Below are 16,851 nucleotides of genomic sequence, written 5' to 3'. Positions count from 1 at the left end.
CCAGCCCCGTCCAGGCTCAGTCCTCAGGCGCCCACCATGCCCCAGCGAGCAAGTACAGCTGTGCCCTGTGCCCACGACCACAAGATGTTCATTATTTGCTTCTGGCTTCTGCTTTCAAGCTGTTCCTCAAAGCTCCAGGGGAGCAGGAACTGCCTTTGCTGCAGAGAAGTCCAACCGGAGCCAGCAGGACGGCAGGCGCTGCAGCCCCAGCCGGCGCTGTCCCACCAGACACGTCACCCACACCAGCGCTGGTGACCAGGGACACGGGGCTGGCATCGAGCGCCCATGTCGATGTGCTACCGGGTGCCGGGGGGAGAGGGCAGAGGATGACTGCCAAGGACTTCTCATGCATGAGCCCTGCCTGTGAGCAGGCATTTGGCTCATTTGGCCTAAAGCAAGACAACAGACTTTACTATCCTGTGCTAAATTAATTAGCACAGTTGCTCCATGACAGCAGCACTGAAAATGGGACCGATGCCTCATGTTCCTCCTACCCGGCCAAGACGCACCCGAGATTTACGACCACTCTCACCCTGAATCCTCCGAGACTCTCCTTGTAATTTCTGCTCAGACGAAGCGGATGGATCCAACAACGCCCGCATACCACAACAGCCTCGCTGCCAACCAGCCGCTCCTGCAGCGGCCGCGGACGACGGGCACGTTCCAAGGGCCATCACTGCATCATCTCCAGCATCCCTCCAGTTCATCCTGAGAGAAGCCCCCACGGCGCTGTCACCCTGCCCACGCGGGGCCATCGTGCCGGCGCCGGGGTGTCCGCAGGCCGCGCACAGCGCACCACGCTCAGGCCCTGGCTGCGCGAAGTCCTTACACAAAACCCTGGACAAGAGACCGCTGCGGACTGCAACCCGCACCCCTAGAACTGAGCACATTTTACACCTTACCCAACTCAGTCATACCGTGCATATCCCTTCCAAAATCATCGTCAGGGGTGCTAATTTAAGCAGAACAAACGCAGGGATTTGAGGCTGTATCTGTTAAGAAACTGGACCGCATGCTGGCAGCGGGCAGCAGAAGCTGACATCCAGCCTGCTCAGGACATTCCTTCCTCCCCGGGCTGAGTGCACCAGGGCCTCTACTTTAATTCCCTTATTATCGTTATCATTTCATTAATAGAACCAGACTAAATCCTCAGCTCTCCCCTCTCTTCAGACCACTGAGGAGATTAGGCAAGTCTTCAGGTTTTGCAGCAAGCGTGTGAGAGCCAGGCAGGATGCCCTATGAGCACAGACCCCGTTTGGGGTGCACCCCCTGCCCTGGGCCTGCCCCCCTCCCAGCCACGACCACACGTCTTGGGTTGGTGTCACATTACAGCAACATGTTCTTGGAAAAAATGGGGAAGAAACTTGCTAAAACCCAACACCCTTGCAAAGCAACCGGGCTGTGCCTCGGGGAGCGAGGGCGGGGCCCCCCGCAGGCGGGGGGACAGAACCCCCAGACCACAGCAGCGCTGGTGACCCCGGCACGGCGGGGCTCGCTCCCCACACCCCCAGACCACGGCAGCGCTGGTGACCCCGGCACGGCGGGGCTCGCTCCCCACACCCCCAGACCACAGCAGCGTTGGTGACCCCGGCACGGCGGGGCTCGCTCCCCGCACCCCCAGACCACAGCAGCGCTGGTGACCCCGGCACGGCGGGGCTCGCTCCCCACACCCCCAGACCACAGCAGCGCTGGTGACCCCGGCACGGCGGGGCTCGCTCCCCACACCCCCAGACCACAGCAGCGTTGGTGACCCCGGCACGGCGGGGCTCGCTCCCCGCACCCCCAGACCACGGCAGCGCTGGTGACCCCGGCACGGCGGGGCTCGCTCCCCACGCCCCCAGACCACGGCAGCGTTGGTGACCCCGGCACGGCGGGGCTCGCTCCCCGCACCCCCAGACCACGGCAGCGCTGGTGACCCCGGCACGGCGGGGCTCGCTCCCCACGCCCCCAGACCACGGCAGCGCTGGTGACCCCGGCACGGCGGGGCTCGCTCCCCACGCCCCCAGACCACAGCAGCGCTGGTGACCCCGGCACGGCGGGGCTCGCTCCCCGCACCCCCAGACCAGAGCAGCGCTGGTGACCCCGGCACGGCGGGGCTCGCTCCCCACGCCCCCAGACCACAGCAGCGCTGGTGACCCCGGCACGGCGGGGCTCGCTCCCCACACCCCCAGACCATGGCAGCGCTGGTGACCCCGGCACGGCGGGGCTCGCTCCCCACGCCCCCAGACCACAGCAGCGCTGGTGACCCCGGCACGGCGGGGCTCGCTCCCCACACCCCCAGACCACGGCAGCGCTGGTGACCCCGGCACGGCGGGGCTCGCTCCCCACGCCCCCAGACCACGGCAGCGCTGGTGACCCCAGCACGGCGGGGCTCGCTCCCCACGCCCCCAGACCACGGCAGCGCTGGTGACCCCGGCACGGCGGGGCTCGCTCCCCACACCCCCAGACCATGGCAGCGCTGGTGACCCCGGCACGGTGGGGCTCGCTCCCCACGCCCCCAGACCACGGCAGCGCTGGTGACCCCGGCACGGCGGGGCTCGCTCCCCACGCCCCCAGACCACGGCAGCGCTGGTGACCCCGGCACGGCGGGGCTCGCTCCCCGCACCCCCAGACCACGGCAGCGCTGGTGACCCCGGCACGGCGGGGCTCGCTCCCCGCACCCCCAGACCATGGCAGCGCTGGTGACCCCGGCACGGCGGGGCTCGCTCCCCGCACCCCCAGACCACGGCAGCGCTGGTGACCCCGGCACGGCGGGGCTCGCTCCCCACTGCTGGGCAGCACGAACACGCTGCCCCGGGCGGCAGAGCGGGTCCTCTGCACAAAACCAGCCCGACCCCCCTGCCCTGCGCCCAGCAGACACCAGACTGCTGGACACGCGGACAGACGGACGGGAGAACCTTCCTCTGCTCAAGCCAGTGCCAAGCAGGAGCCGATGCGCTCAGCACTGCGGCTCGGCTCACGTGGGACCGAGATGAAAGGATCGAGTGTTGCGGATGCGAGCGACTTTGCTAAATGGATTTTGCAGGTTTACAGCATTTCATTGTATTAAAAAATAAAATCGCAGCCAAAATTCTTCAGTGTGTATGTTTCACGTTTCCCCCTATAGCTGAGCAACACGATTTTTTATACTGCACAGAGGATACGGCAAGCCATTCACGTTTCTGATTTAATGGTCCCTTCCATTGACAGCCAGAGCTTTAGAAATGCACTTGGGTTTAGTTATTTGTCTTGGGGATTATTATCTCTAGCCCCTCTTCACCACCCTTCACCGACGTGAACCCCCCAGGCGCACAGGGCCCCTTCCTGCCGAGAAGCGGAGGCACAGGGGCACACTCAGCCCCGTCCCAGCAGCGGCTCCCGGGCACCCAGTGCCAGAATTTCGCTGCCAGCGGCTCCTCCGCCCCCAGCCCGAGGGACTCGGCCCTTTCTTCTCACAGGTGGCCAAAATCACGGGAAGTTCCTTATCTGCGGCGTCTGTGTATAAATCACACGTTTCAGACCTCATATCAGCACAGAGTGTTTTCCACAGTAAACAGGACGTAACTATTCTCAGCCCGGCCGATGCTGTCAGTACACTTGGGCCACACACGTCCTTCCTCCGAAACACCTTCCTTCAAATGACATCACATCTTCCGACGGACGCGCAGGAGGAGACAGATGGCGTGTCCCTCTCAGGGGTCCCGGGGGAGGGTGACACGCTGAGCCGCTGCCTGTGACCGCGGCACCGAGGGGACAGCGCACTGCGCCACGCTACAGTAAACAGGATGCGGCCGGGTCACGTCGCCCGCAGCGCCGGGCGCAGGGCCGCGCGGACACCGCACCGCGGGGCGCTCGCCGGCCTCTCCCCGCACAACGGGCTCCATCCTGCTCCATCCCCGGTCAAACTGCCTGCCCCGAACCGGGGACAGCACACACGCTAAGTTTCCTTCCAAAGCCAGTCTCCTGCTATCATCTGCATTTTAAAACTGCCCTGTGGGCATTTGCCACTATTTTTCTGCTACACAGGCTGAACACTCAGTAACTCATGGAAATATTGCGTGGGTCCAGATTCAGATCGTCCTGCACCCAAAAGGTTTGACTCTGCCACTCCAATGCCACCGAAGAGCCACTGCGGCGTGAGCTGGGGACAGCCCCACCGTCACCGCCCAGCAGCGTCCCCGCACCCCCGCTCGCGGGACGGTGAACTCCGTGTTTCTGCGAAATTTCACAAGCGACGCGATTAATTCAACCCAAGGAGCCACATCTAAGGGAAGGTCAGTCAGATTAACCCCCACTGCAAAAACGAAGCGGGACAGAGATAACGGATTTCCAGCCACATCAGAGCTCAAGAGCTCAGCTGTTCTCATGGTGTGAGTTCAGTTCTTTATCCCCGGCCTAAAAGGAGCAGAAAAAGCGATTTCCCAGACTTTCCATGACGGGCCCAGGGCCCCGGGCGCTGCGCCCCAGCGCAGGATGTCCCCGCGGGAAGGAAGTCTGCTGGAAACAGAGGGAGGAAGAGGAGTGGTGAGGAAAACCACAGAATGCGCTGACTTCTGCATCCTGTGTTTGTGACCTTAAAAATAGTCCTGAAGCAAAGATGGGGTTTATTTCCGAATCAAAAGCAGGCTGCAGCTCCGAACAAAGCCCTGCAGCTCTCCCTCCGCAGGCCCTCGTGCCGCGGGTCCGTGGGCTCCGCAGCGCCGAGCCCGGCCCCTCGCGCCCGCATCACCGCGGATCACTGCGCTGGCTCCAGCGCGCCCGGAGCCCTGGGAAAATGACACAGCCAGCATCCGATAATCCGCTCCAAACTTGTTGATTTGTGGGACTTAGCCATCGTCCTCATAGGCTCAAAATTTGGCAGTTGCTCCCACACAACTGACATTTTGAGGCCATTAAAGTCTGTGATAAAACGGCTCTGGTTTTATCTCTTGCCTTGCTTAACATAAACCATTAGGCTTCTATTAACATTCGGGTATGACTCAGGGAAATCTCTGATTGCAGAGAGAATATCCAAAATAATTCGGATACTGTCCGAAGAGAATAGCAGGACATGGACTAAAAAGCGCCATGGAAGTGTCGCACAGGCACCGCAGGAAAGCGGCAGCGGGAGAGGCGGCGGCGGCGCGGCACAACCAGCACGGCCCGCTCCGCGGCCCCCGGCACAGCCCCGCGGCCCCCGGCACAGCCCGCGCCGCCTGCGCACACAATCACGCGTTTATCTGCCGCCCGAGCTGTCAAGACGGGCTTCTTGGGCTGCCCGCAGGAAAACGCCATCCTCAGAAGAGGACTCCACTGTTCGGGCACTCGAGATGTAAGTGGCCTCTAATTGTAGCGCTGCCGCCAGGGCAGGAATTAGCACAGAGCTCTTCTAACTTCCCATCGCATTTTTTAGGCAATGGGAGGCAGATCAATGTGCACTCTCGGTCAGTCGAGGCACGCGGGCTGAGAACCTCTGAGAAAATGAATCTTGCTGAAATTTTCTCGAGAACCATCCACACTAAGCAATCAGCTCCCCCAGCACAGGAGACGTCCTTTAAAAAAGGCTTGCAATGAGATTTACACCCTGCTTCCACTGTTCACTTAGACCACTGGTTACTTGAGCGAGAAAGCAGCGGTTTTCCTGTGCTTTCACACCTGCACGGTGCCAGTGCTCCGGGAGCCACCAGCGCGGCAGCGGCGCCGGGCCCGTCTGTGCCGCACCACAACGCTTGGGAACTGGTGCCGGGCAGCCCCGGGCACCTGCACCGCTCGTCCTGCCCTTCACCGATTCCCGAGTTTCGGCAACGGTCAAGGTGCTCCCTGCACAGGCTGAGCCCACCAGCCCCCGAAAACACACAAGTCTGCAAAGACACAGATCTGCAGCCAGTGCGGACTGAGCCTGGGTGAGACCAAACTGCTGCACCCGAGCCGCAGGAGCCACCTCCACCTCTGCCACAGACCCCAGACCATCCCGGGGAGGGGGGCTGAGGTGCCGGACGATGCTTCAGCACCACGGCTCATCCGGGAGGGCACAGCCCCGGCTCTGGCTGCTGCTCAGCAGTGGCAGCCCCGGCAGAGCCCACGCACAGCTCAGCTGCTGCCTGCAGGAGCCCAGCGCGGGGAAACACGCAGCCGAGAGACTGGGACGGGATGGGGGAGCAGCCAGGCTGCAGGCAAAGCCAGGCGGCCTGCGACAGCGCGGCCAAAGCCCGGCGACGGCCTGAACAAACACGGGCTTCCTGTGGCCATCCGTCTTGTGCCGTGTCACCTCGGGTGCAGGAGGAAAGGGCGGGGGTGTCACAACGGGAGCCTTCCTCGGGGCGCTGGGGAGGATGCAGGAGCTCCGGGGAGTCCCTGGAGGCTCCAGCCTCAGCTCCAGCTGGCAGTTAGATGGTGTGATCACCCCTCCATCCCCTCCATCTCCTCCACCACCTCCTCCTGCGGGAACCGGTGACCCACACCTGTCCATCGCTCCGCAAGCCCCAGCCCCGTTGTGCTGGCCCCAAGGCTGAGCCACTGGTAAAGAAAGCCAAGGGCAATGTTGAGAGGACCCGCTCTGCACCAACCGCTCCCAAAACCCCTTCCCCAGCCGGGCAGCCCCGCACAGGTCCCCGCAGCCCCGCACAGGTCCCCGCAGCCCCGCACAGGTCCCCGCAGCCCCGCACAGGTCCCCGCAGCCCCGCACATGCCAGGAGCTGAAACAACACGTGCAACTGCACGGGGAATGCTCAGAGCAGAGAAACAGGCAAAAGTAGCAGTCTTTTAACTGAAATTGCACATCCTTCATGCTGCCAGGAAGACTGGTCAGGCTTATTATGTTAGCCTTCATCCTGCATTAAATACAATACTTCAGATTATACGATCAAATCCCCCAGGAATGGGTAGGCAGAGGGATTAACGAACAACAGGCTCCAAAGGGGCTGTCACAGTCAGAGCAGCTGTATTTAGGCTTCGAGAGCTTGTCTGTCCTTTAAACTGACTCCACTTGGCTCCTCCGCCCGGGCCCAGGACAGCGAGCAGGGAGCAGCCGAGCCTTGTCCCAAGGACGCTCATGCTGCTCTGAAAGCCAGATTAACTTGTCCCCCTCCAAACCCCTTCGAGTCTGATGCCTGAATTATTCAGGTTGTACTTTCTTAGCTGCTCTTTCCACTGCTCAGGCTGTGTTTCTCATTTATGTTGAGCTTTGGCTTCAGTAACCAACCTCGAACTATACGAACTCCTTCCCTCAGGGACGAGTCCAGGGCGAACCGAGAGCTGGGCTGTTCGATCTTCAGAGGTTATATATTTTCATTATTGCCACTACTAACACTTAGCACTTCCCATGCTCCAAGCGCTCTGACAGCGTATTTGTGCGATCTGGGCTGAAAAAAGCATCCATTAAACCAACAACTTCTTACCTAACACAACTGGTCTTTCGCATGCGTCGGTTCAGGTCTGCTTCATTTAGCAACAGTTTATAGTAAATGTTTTCCTGCATTTTCCTCATTAGTTCTGCCAAATCAATTAAACTCAGATAATGAGCAGAACCCCCCTGTCCGTGCACACATCCCCAGTAAAACCGGGCGGCCTGGTCCGCGGGCACCACGGCGCACCAGCCCCGGCACCGCCATCCGGACACAACGACGGCCCCCGCCAGCACCCAGCGCGCCGCGGCGCCGTGGAGAGGTGGAAAACGCCTTTTTGCCCATTAACCGAGCACCCCAAACGCAGGAGCGACCAAGGCATGGAGACATGGTCTAAGGCAGACACGACCATTCCCAGCTCCTCCCCAATGCCTGAACCCTCCTTCAGCAGCTTATTTGACAGTAGCCAGGTAGCGTTCCTGCGTTGAGGAGCCCCAGGGTTCAGTGGGGCCGGGTCAGGGTGCTCCCTGGTGGGGAACGCCAGGGGGACGAGCAGGGACACCCACCCACGCCAGCCCTGGCTCACCCTGGGACACACACGACTCAAACCAAAGGTACGTGTGCTGGGGACGGTGACACAGCAGCACTGCAGCCCCCGTCCCTCACCCCTCGGTGCTGGGGGGCGGTCACAGATGCCGCACGTGCCGCGCAGAGCCCGCGCCGGGCGCTGCTGCCGTGGGCAGCGTGTGGCCGCGCTCAGGTGGCTCTAATTGATTGTTTCCAGCCACTGCTGGTCCAGGCTTGCCCTGTGTTTGCATTAAATTACCACAGCCAGGGGCTCAGACCTATTATGTTTCCAGCAACCTGCTGGAAGAGGTCATCAGAGCAGAGGAACCCGAGGGCACGGCTGCCGTCCAGTTTAAACAGACGCCTACTGGGATTTTCAAGGCGTAGCGAGGTGTTTGTACAGCGTCCCCAGGCATCCGTCCGCATCTCCAGGGGCTTATTCACCCCTCCAGGTGCCCTCAGCCCCACCAATCTTCCCTCTCAAATACCACAAAACAGGCTCCGAAGAATCAGAAAAGAGATGGCAAGTCCCTTCATTTCCACCCACCAGGACCCTGCAGCTGAGCTGGCACCCACAGGGGCTTCTGGGTGGCAGGTTTGTGTTCACGGGTGGGAGTCAAATGCCCACGCTGGAAAATGTCTGGGGATAGACAAATCAAGGCGGTTGAAAACCCAAGACAGGATCAGCACCCGTGCATATGAGCTCCTGCCAGGATGTGCCTCCATGCAACACCGGACTTCACCAAAATGATCCTTTTCCTGTTTTCCACCTCAACCATTATTCAGTTACAGGAGATCTGATGAGCTCAATGGACCCAAATTGATCTGAATTTCTAGCTGCCCAGAATAACAAGGTCTGCGCAGCCGGCTGTGGCTGTGGCTCTCCAGAAAGCTGGGGCACTCGCCCCCGGGCCAGCACCGGCCACCCGCACCAGCAGCCGCTTTCTGTCCTCCCACCTGAAGCTGCACAACTGCTGCTTTCCAGGCACAGGAGCCGCCACTTTGAATTTCCCTCTGCAATGTGGGATCTGTTTGAGCTTGAGATGTAAAGCAGGGGGAGCCCCAGGGCCCGTTCCCACCACCCACCCCAGCCGCTCCCGGAGCCGCACGGCTCGGCACAGCACCGCGGCTCGGCACAGCACCGCGGCTCGGCACAGCACCGGGTGCAGGGGAAGCCCCTGGGCGCCAGCAGCCCCGAGCCCCTCCCGCCGGCCCCGCCGGGACAAGGTTCACACGGCTCCTGCGCCCAGCTGCCCGCGTTTGCCCCGGCTGCAAACAGAACCTCGTGTTCTCAGGTGAATGCCCAAGGAAGCACACCCAGCAGCTGGTCAGCACTCACTAATCCCAGGCACAGAGCAGGTACGCGGTGCTGGGGTCCGAGTCCAGAGCCCAGCAAAGCCCAGGCTGTCCCCGAACCTCTGTCCTGGGCAGAGCCCGGGGACGGCAGCGTGGGGGACGACGGCTGATCCAGCTGTGCAGGAACGGGGCACGTTAGCGACCCCAAACACAACACGTCCTGCAAAAAGCAGAAACTGAGTCTGCTACGAGAGCTCCTGCCTCATCTTTAATGTACAAATTAAGTGTAAATTCCCAGTTTCCTTTCTGTGGCTAATCCTTCAGATTTATTTGAGTAGATGTAAGGTTAGAGCACATTTATTTTCATGTTTGGAATTTCTAAATTATTATAAACCAGCACTTCAAAGTAACTCGGCTCCTAAAAAACCCAGTCCCATGGAGATGCCACAGTATATTTGGACAGTAAGCAGCTGCTTAGTCATATTCCCACGTGTATATGAGGGTTTTTTTTCTTTGGGAACATTTTCTGAGTGGTTTCAAACCACACGTCTGTGCCCAGGCACACAGATACGCTGAGACCGGGCACACAGCCTGCCCAAGGAGCCCGCTTCCCCCAGCCAGCCCTTACAGGGAAGCTCACTGCTGGGTATCTCCTCACCACACCACACAACACTGCGCGCAATGAGCATGCAGGATCTGACACAAAACCACAAGAGCCAGAAACTTGAGAATTAGTGCTGAAACGCATCATTATCCCAGGCCGCCGTGCCCACGGTTCTCAGCACAGGAAACAAACTGGATTTTCAGCCTTTTTTGAGTCGCAGCCCCCAAAACATTTCCCAGGAGAGACGCAGATCCCTGGCTAGCACATGGAAGCCTAACGAATACACGCGTGCTTCCCCTCGCTACCTCTCCAGGAGAGTTTAGAAGGAGATCATGGGGCTCAGCACAGAAACCACAGAGTCCGGCATGGCTGGGAGCGTGCGATGGAGTTACCAGCTCCGCTCTTCCTCAGCTGCGCTTGTTGGTCATGCAGTGTGTCCTGTTTTGTGTTAGACCCCCACGTCAGCCCCTGTGTGCATCCCCGAGTGGGAAGGTTTGCAGAGGTGCCTGGAAACCCAGGTCCACTCGCCCTTGTGCTGCAGCCACAGCCAGGACAGGGGGCTGGGAGAGGGGGCTGGGAGAGGGGGCTGGGAGAGGGGGCTGGGAGAGGGGGCTGGGACAGCACAAAGGTGCCCACTCTGCCCCCTGCCCCAAACCAGCCCAGAGGCAGAACGGTGGCGAGAGGATGCCACGGGGGGCTCGGCAGTGGCATAGCACGGCTGTCCACAGCGCAGGACTGGCTGTCCTGGCATTGCCAGCGGTGCCGGGGCAGGGACACCGCGCAGGGACACCCCGCAGGGACACCGGGAGCCAGGACGGGTCCCGCCCCGCTGTTCCGCAGGGGCTCTGGCACAGGGCGGCAGCACCGCGCTCCGGCCACGCGGCCCGTGTGACCTTCAAACCCACGGCGCCGCAGCCCTGCTGGGGCGGAACAGCTCAAACACAAAGCAAACCCGCTCGGGGTCCTGGGCTCCGACAAGCGGCACATCGCTGCAAACAACGCTCCAGACCGGCTGTGCAGAGCTCAGACTCCGCTGCTCCCCTGGGGTCCAGAGTCCACCTGGGCTTCAAGTGGGCAAAATGCAGCAGTGACTTCATGAGCATTTCGTTATAACTGCACGCGTTACAAAGACAGCCCAGTATTTGATACAAAATTCATTATAAAAAGCTATTTTTGTTGAGGGAAAGCAATCCTAGTGCTCACCCACTCACTCTCAGTATAAGAACCCAATCAAACTAAATCCTTCCCTAATACATCCTCCTTCCCCTAAGCTGCCGCTGTGAATTCACCTCCTCGGAAAGTGACTTTTCAGCAGCACTCACTGAACACAACCAGCCAGCCTCCCCTCCTACCCAGACCATCCTCCTCTGCACGTCTTCTCCGGGTCTCACAAAGCCGTTAAGCATGTGCTTAATTGCAAGTTAACACCTCCACCAAAGAGACAGGCCTTCTCCCAGGCCCAGCTGGCCACTCACGCTGCCCAGCCTGGGGATGCAGGCTAACCAGCGGTGCCCCTGGCTAACCAGCGGTGCCCCTGGCTAACCGGCGGTGCCCCCAGCTAACCGGCGGTGCCCCCAGACCCACCTGCCCTCACATCCTCCTGCACGGCCGGTCCCACACGGTCGCAGCGGGAGCTGAACCAGCAGCTGCCACCACACGGACCACAACCACTCGGGAGCGCTGCCCTGCCCGGGGACGAAGCTGCTCCGTCGGTACCAGGCTCCACCCGACCCCGTCGCGACGCTGATGGGCAACCAGCCTGGCCCCCCATCAGCGGGCGGTGCCGCTGGACGCCGAGGGTCTGCTCCCAAAGCCACCGCTGGCAGCCGCGTCTGCCGCTCCCCGGCTGAGTCACAGCGATGCTGCAGGAGAGGAGCATTCAATTAGAGAGAAGAGCACACAAGGGGGCAATGATTTTCCTTTCACACCACATTACGCCTAACAGCCCGTGCTCCGTATTTGTAACAATCCACTACTCCAGCCCTACGCACGCTCGGAATGAATCAGGCCATCATTAGGGTTTTATTTTTTCTTCCAGAAAGAGCTTAAAACGCAACCACCCAGTCCACAGGAAGAGCTAATGAACCACAATTTTGATAATACCGGAGCATCCATCAGCGATGCACAGGCAAAAGAGAACCCAGAAACCCGCCAATGGGTGGAGAAGTGGAGCTCGTAATGGGAAGGCAGCGAGATGCTGATCTGCTCCACCGAAACAGCTGCTGCTTTAATACATTTTCCTGCTGCGTTCCCAGAGCTGGGACACAAAGTATTGGAGTATTTCATTGTCTTGAAGGTGGAAATTGATGTTAGGTTTTTGCAGCACAAAGAAACACAATATTACAACTCTTCTCTTGACACCGCCACTCTGGGGCTTGAAAACGAAAACAGCTTGTTAACTTGTTGGCAGGTCTAATGGCTAAGTAAAAAGAAAAAAAAAGAGAAAGAAAGCAAGAAAGCAAAGCTCTCCTTCTGACTGGTAAGAAGGTTTCCCAGCAGGCTTGGTCAGCGGTTTCAGAGGAATACGCTTCAAATAAATGGGAAGTATAGAAATATTAGGCATGAACGAATATTAATGGTATGCTTCATTTGTATCCTGCTGTACTTGACATCAAAGGAGCTCAGAATAGCTTTACAAATGCAATTTTACACTACGTGTAAGTTAGGTTTCTCAGTAACACTAATAAATACAGGAGTAAAGCAAGTGAGGGAGCGGAGGCACCTCGGGTTACAGGACAGCTCAAGGTCAGCAGCAGCGTCAGGTGGGGCCAGAAGCCGGTTCTCCCCGTTCACCCCACAGAACCACCGACCATCCCGCTCTCTCCATCTGAACACACTCTCACAGCCTGATCTCACTGCAGTGGCAAACACGGGGCGTTTCTGCTCACTCCCACAGCATTGGCAAGGCCCAGGGAGCTCCGGCTTGCTCCTCTGAACCTCCCGTCCCGTCGCCCACCCCTTCCTGATCACGGGCACCCTCCACAGGCAGCTTTGGTGGCACCAACGCACACCGCACCTCTGGTCGCGCCCCTCACCCACCCAGCGAGCAGACAGAGGGGGCACGTTCTACAGCGACCCAGGATGGACCGAAATCTCATTTCTGCGCTGTCTTCCTGGAGTCACCAGGGAATTAGCTGTCTAAATACCTTACTGGAGACAGCGCTTTATATTTTAAACAATTGTATTTAATAGACCAGTGTTACTCATTATTATTTTCCTTACTGAACAAAAGTTGGAAAAGACACAGTCTTCCAACAGTCCTGGAGCACTGAGGAAGCCCGAGGGAAGTGGGTGTGCTGCTGCCATTGACTTTCAGTGACAAGGACAACTGTCACCGTTAACAGTCCCAGCCACAGCTCCTCCTCTTGCCCCGCCTGGCAGAGACAGCTGGATCCTGCCGGGGCTGGTTCGTGGGGATGCTGAGCTCCAGCCACAGCCAACAAGCACCGCGGGCGCCTTCCCGTCCTGCAAGCGGGACTCCTGCCCCCAGTGACTCCTACGAGAGCCGTGACCATGCCAAGGCTCCTGACTGGGTTCCCAGTGTTAACACACTGAGCCTTTGTGGAATTAAGTCAAAAGCCAGAACAACTACCAGATTTCCTGGCTGTCAGGCAGCTTGTACTTTGCCACCAGGGAAAAACTATTCGACTTCGCTAGAGTAGGTCTATGAACCAGTGCATTAAGACTACATATTTTAAGACAGTGTGGAGATGCCACACTAAACACTTTGGTTACCATGGGAAACCTTTCTCTCTTTGCCACTGGCATTGCACAGGGAAGCCCAAGCCCAAATGCTCTATCTTGCCTTCGAAACCAAACAGATGTTTTTACGATCTTTGATGGAGCTGAGTTATGTGTCGTTCCCAGAGGAAGGGAAAAATGCAGTGCTAAAGCAGCCTTTTTTTCTTACTTTTTTCCCCCAAGCCTCACATATCTTTAGTGAAAGGGAAAACAGGCGTCTTCACCCCGCGTTAACATTTACGGCGACTCGGTAACAAATCGTGACAATGGCAAACTTTTACCCGAACGCACCAGAACGAGGCAGCGTCCCCGCAGGGCTGTCCGGCCGCGACGGGCCGTGGGCACGGACCGGCGGGGCTGGCGATGCTCGCCGGCCGCGCAGGGACACCCGGGGCAGCGGGGACAGCGCGCCCGTGAGTCACCGCGGCGGGGGAACAGCGGCGTCCCCGGACAGACGGGGGGTCTCCCCCAACAGACACACGGACATTCTCTCTGTGGTTGCATCCCCGCCGCACGCTCTGGCTGCAGGGGCAAGTAGCCGGGACACAACCGGCTTTACGGTGCCACCCGGCGCGACACGGGTCCCGCGGGAGCGCGGAAAGGCACGGGGAGTGGCGAGAACCGAGTGCGGGGAGAGGAAAGCAGGGAGCGGAGTGCGGGGAGCGAGGAGCGGCAAGAGGTGAACGCGGGGAGCGGAGCGAGAGGAGCAGAGCGCACCCGCCCGCCCGCGGTTCGCGCGCCCGCCCGGGAGATGCGGCGGCAGCAGCGGCGGGACGGGACGGGACGGGACGGGGCCGCCGCATCCCGCCGCACCCCGCCGCCCACCGGCTCCCGCGCGCGTCCCGTCCCGGGACGCCCCGTCCCCGCTGTCCCCGCCCGGGTACCGGCAGGTGCCCGCCCGTACCTGTATGTTGCGCTTCTCGCAGGCTGGGCCGGTGCCCTGCACCACGCTGTCCAGTACGGTGACCATGCCGGCGGCCGGGCTGACGAAGCAGGAGTTCCGGGCGGCCCGGATCGTCTCCTCGATCTCGGCGAAGCGGAAGACGCAGAGCGCGGACTGCGGCCGCCCCCCGCCGCCGGCCCCGGCCCGCTCGAAGACGCCGAAGAGCAGCTCCTCGGCGGGCGGCGGGGCCGGGGCCGCGGGGCTGCGCCAGACCGCCCGCGCCGGGAACACGGACACCAGGCGGGTGAAGGCGTCGGCGGCGCCGCCGCAGCGCAGCCCCAGCTGGATGTAGGACTCGGTCAGCTTCTTGGTCTCACCGCTGCCGTTGAGGGTGGCCTCGGCCGGCTCGCCCAGGCAGATGCGGGCCAGCAGGCTGTGCGAGGGGCTCTCCTTGTCGCCCGCGTTGGCCTCGCTGTTGAGCGCCAGGTAGGCGTAGGGGCGGCGGGCGGGCGACGCGGCGCCGCGCTGCAGGAAGGCGCGGACGAAGCTGAGCTTGTGCCGCGCCTTGGCGGCCTGCTTGATCTTGAAGATGTTGTCGTCGGAGGGGTTGATGTCGAAGGTGAAGAGCTTGGCCAGGTCGCCGCGGGCGTTGAGGGCGCGGATGGCGATCTCAGGCGTGTTCTCGAAGCGGTGGTCCTCCAGGCTGCGGTTGCGAGGGAAGAAGGGACTGCCGAAGCCGGTGTAGGTAGCGGCCACCAACAGCCGCGCCCCGCCGCCGCCGCCGCGCCGCAGCACCAGCCCCACGGTAGAGGCGTTGGGGTGGTTGGCCGCCACGTTCAGCATGCTGGGGAAGACGGTGACGGGGTCGCTGCCGCCCGGCGGGAAGCGCACGGCCACCGCCGAGATGTTGGCCATGCTGCGCAGCTGGCAGAGACCCTGGTAGATGGAGCCGCAGACGACGAGGACGCCCTGCTCGGGGTCGGGCTGCAAGATCTTGTTGTAGTTGTTGGTGAGCACCTTGGGGTGCTCGCAGGAGGCCTGCGGCAGCTGCGGCGCATGGCAGAGCGGGCTGTCCAGCACCGGCCCCACCGCCGCCTCCGCCTCCAGCGCCAGCTCGCCCCCCGACAGCTGGAAGAGGCGGTTGACGGCCGCCAGGTAGACGCGGGAGCCGGGGCCGTCCAGGGCGAAGTTGTTGGTGGGGGTGGGCGAGAGGAACTTGCGCTGCACCTCCAGGCCGGCGGCGCGGCCGGGCAGCAGCGGCAGCAGCAGGAGCAGCAGCGGCAGCAGCGCGGGGGGCCGCGGCTCAGCGCCCGCCGCCGCCGGAGCCATCCCGCCGCCCGCGCCGCCGCGCCGCAGAGTGCATGAGCCCGCCGGAGCGGCGGGAGGGGCCGGGCCGCGGGGCCGCTTCCTGCGGAGGCAGCGCGCCCGCCGCCGAGCGACGCCCGCGGGAAGTGGCGGCCGCGGCGGGTGCGCGGCGCTGCGCGGCGGGGGGCGGCCGGGCGCGCTCACGGCCGCGCCTCCCTCCTCCGCCCGCCCCTGCCCCCGCCCTCTCGGCGTTACTCACGGGTCTCGGTGCGGGCCCGTCATGTGAGTGCCGCGAAGTTACCGATGTGCGTCCGCGCACCAGCGCACCCCGCGGGACGGCGGCCCCGCGCCGCGGGAGCGGCTCCGCCGGGCGTTGCGCCGTCTGCTCCGCTGCCTCCTTTGCGTTTTCGAGCAGGACGGGCCGGGGGACGGGCGGGGCAAGACGCACTTTTCGCAGCTGCGGAGCAGCACGGCGAGCGGGAATAGACAAGCCCCCGCCGCCCCCGGGAGCCGGGCTGGGCGTCCCCGGGGCGGGCACCCTGTGGACAAATGTGCCAAGCACTTACGGGTAGGGGGGTCCCCGGGGTGTCCCCCCAGTTTCCCGCAGCACGGCCGCCGCGCCAGGGCTGCCGGGCCCGTCCCAGCCGCTGCGGGCTGAGCGCTTGGGGAGAGCGGGGGGGTCGGGGTGTCAGCGCGCCCCCCGGACGCCGCCCGCACGGCCACAGCCTCAGGGCACCCCCGAACAGCTCCCCGGGGAATGGGGCGGGGGGAAGCGCAGGCCCCCGCCGGGCTCCACCCCCAGAGAAGCTTTGCCCGGTCGCCTTGCAAAAAGCCGAGTTCAAAATACGACCGTGAATCTCCTCTGCCCTCCAACGGGCTCTTTTAACGGTGGAGAAAAAAGAAATAAAAGACACAGAAGTGATGATTTTCCCAATTCCACCCACTGGAATGCACAACGAGGGGAAAGCGCAGCCTCTGATCCACCCTCCCTATCGCGCAGGAACGCTCCACCTGTGTGGGTGAAGGTGTCAACTCACGTCTCTGCAGCTCTTGTTCTTCCCTCATCAGCAGGCACGTGAACTTACTCCTGGCTGTGGAGGGAAGCACACTCCCGCACGGAGGAGCGCTGCCAGGTGAGCTCTGCAAAGTCAGGA

At 61.6% G+C, this 16,851-nt stretch overlaps 1 protein-coding gene across 1 annotated transcript in view; it reads right to left on the bottom strand.

Annotated features, from left to right (window-relative positions):
• Positions 1-15,784, bottom strand: part of PLXND1 (plexin D1) — a 73,842-nt gene extending 58,058 nt beyond the window's left edge. Inside the window, exon 1 of the mRNA XM_065845732.2 lies at positions 14,414-15,784. Within this exon, the coding sequence (XP_065701804.1) occupies positions 14,414-15,721 (1,308 nt within the window). The 5' untranslated portion in view covers positions 15,722-15,784. The remainder of the gene's footprint in view (positions 1-14,413) is intronic.
• Positions 15,785-16,851: the final 1,067 nt, after the last annotated feature.

This window comes from Patagioenas fasciata, chromosome 10 (genome assembly GCF_037038585.1).
Source record: "Patagioenas fasciata isolate bPatFas1 chromosome 10, bPatFas1.hap1, whole genome shotgun sequence".
NCBI classification, from domain to species: domain Eukaryota; kingdom Metazoa; phylum Chordata; class Aves; order Columbiformes; family Columbidae; genus Patagioenas; species Patagioenas fasciata.
The sequence above is the reverse complement of the archived record's forward strand: the minus strand, read 5'-3'. Positions and strand labels throughout refer to the sequence as shown.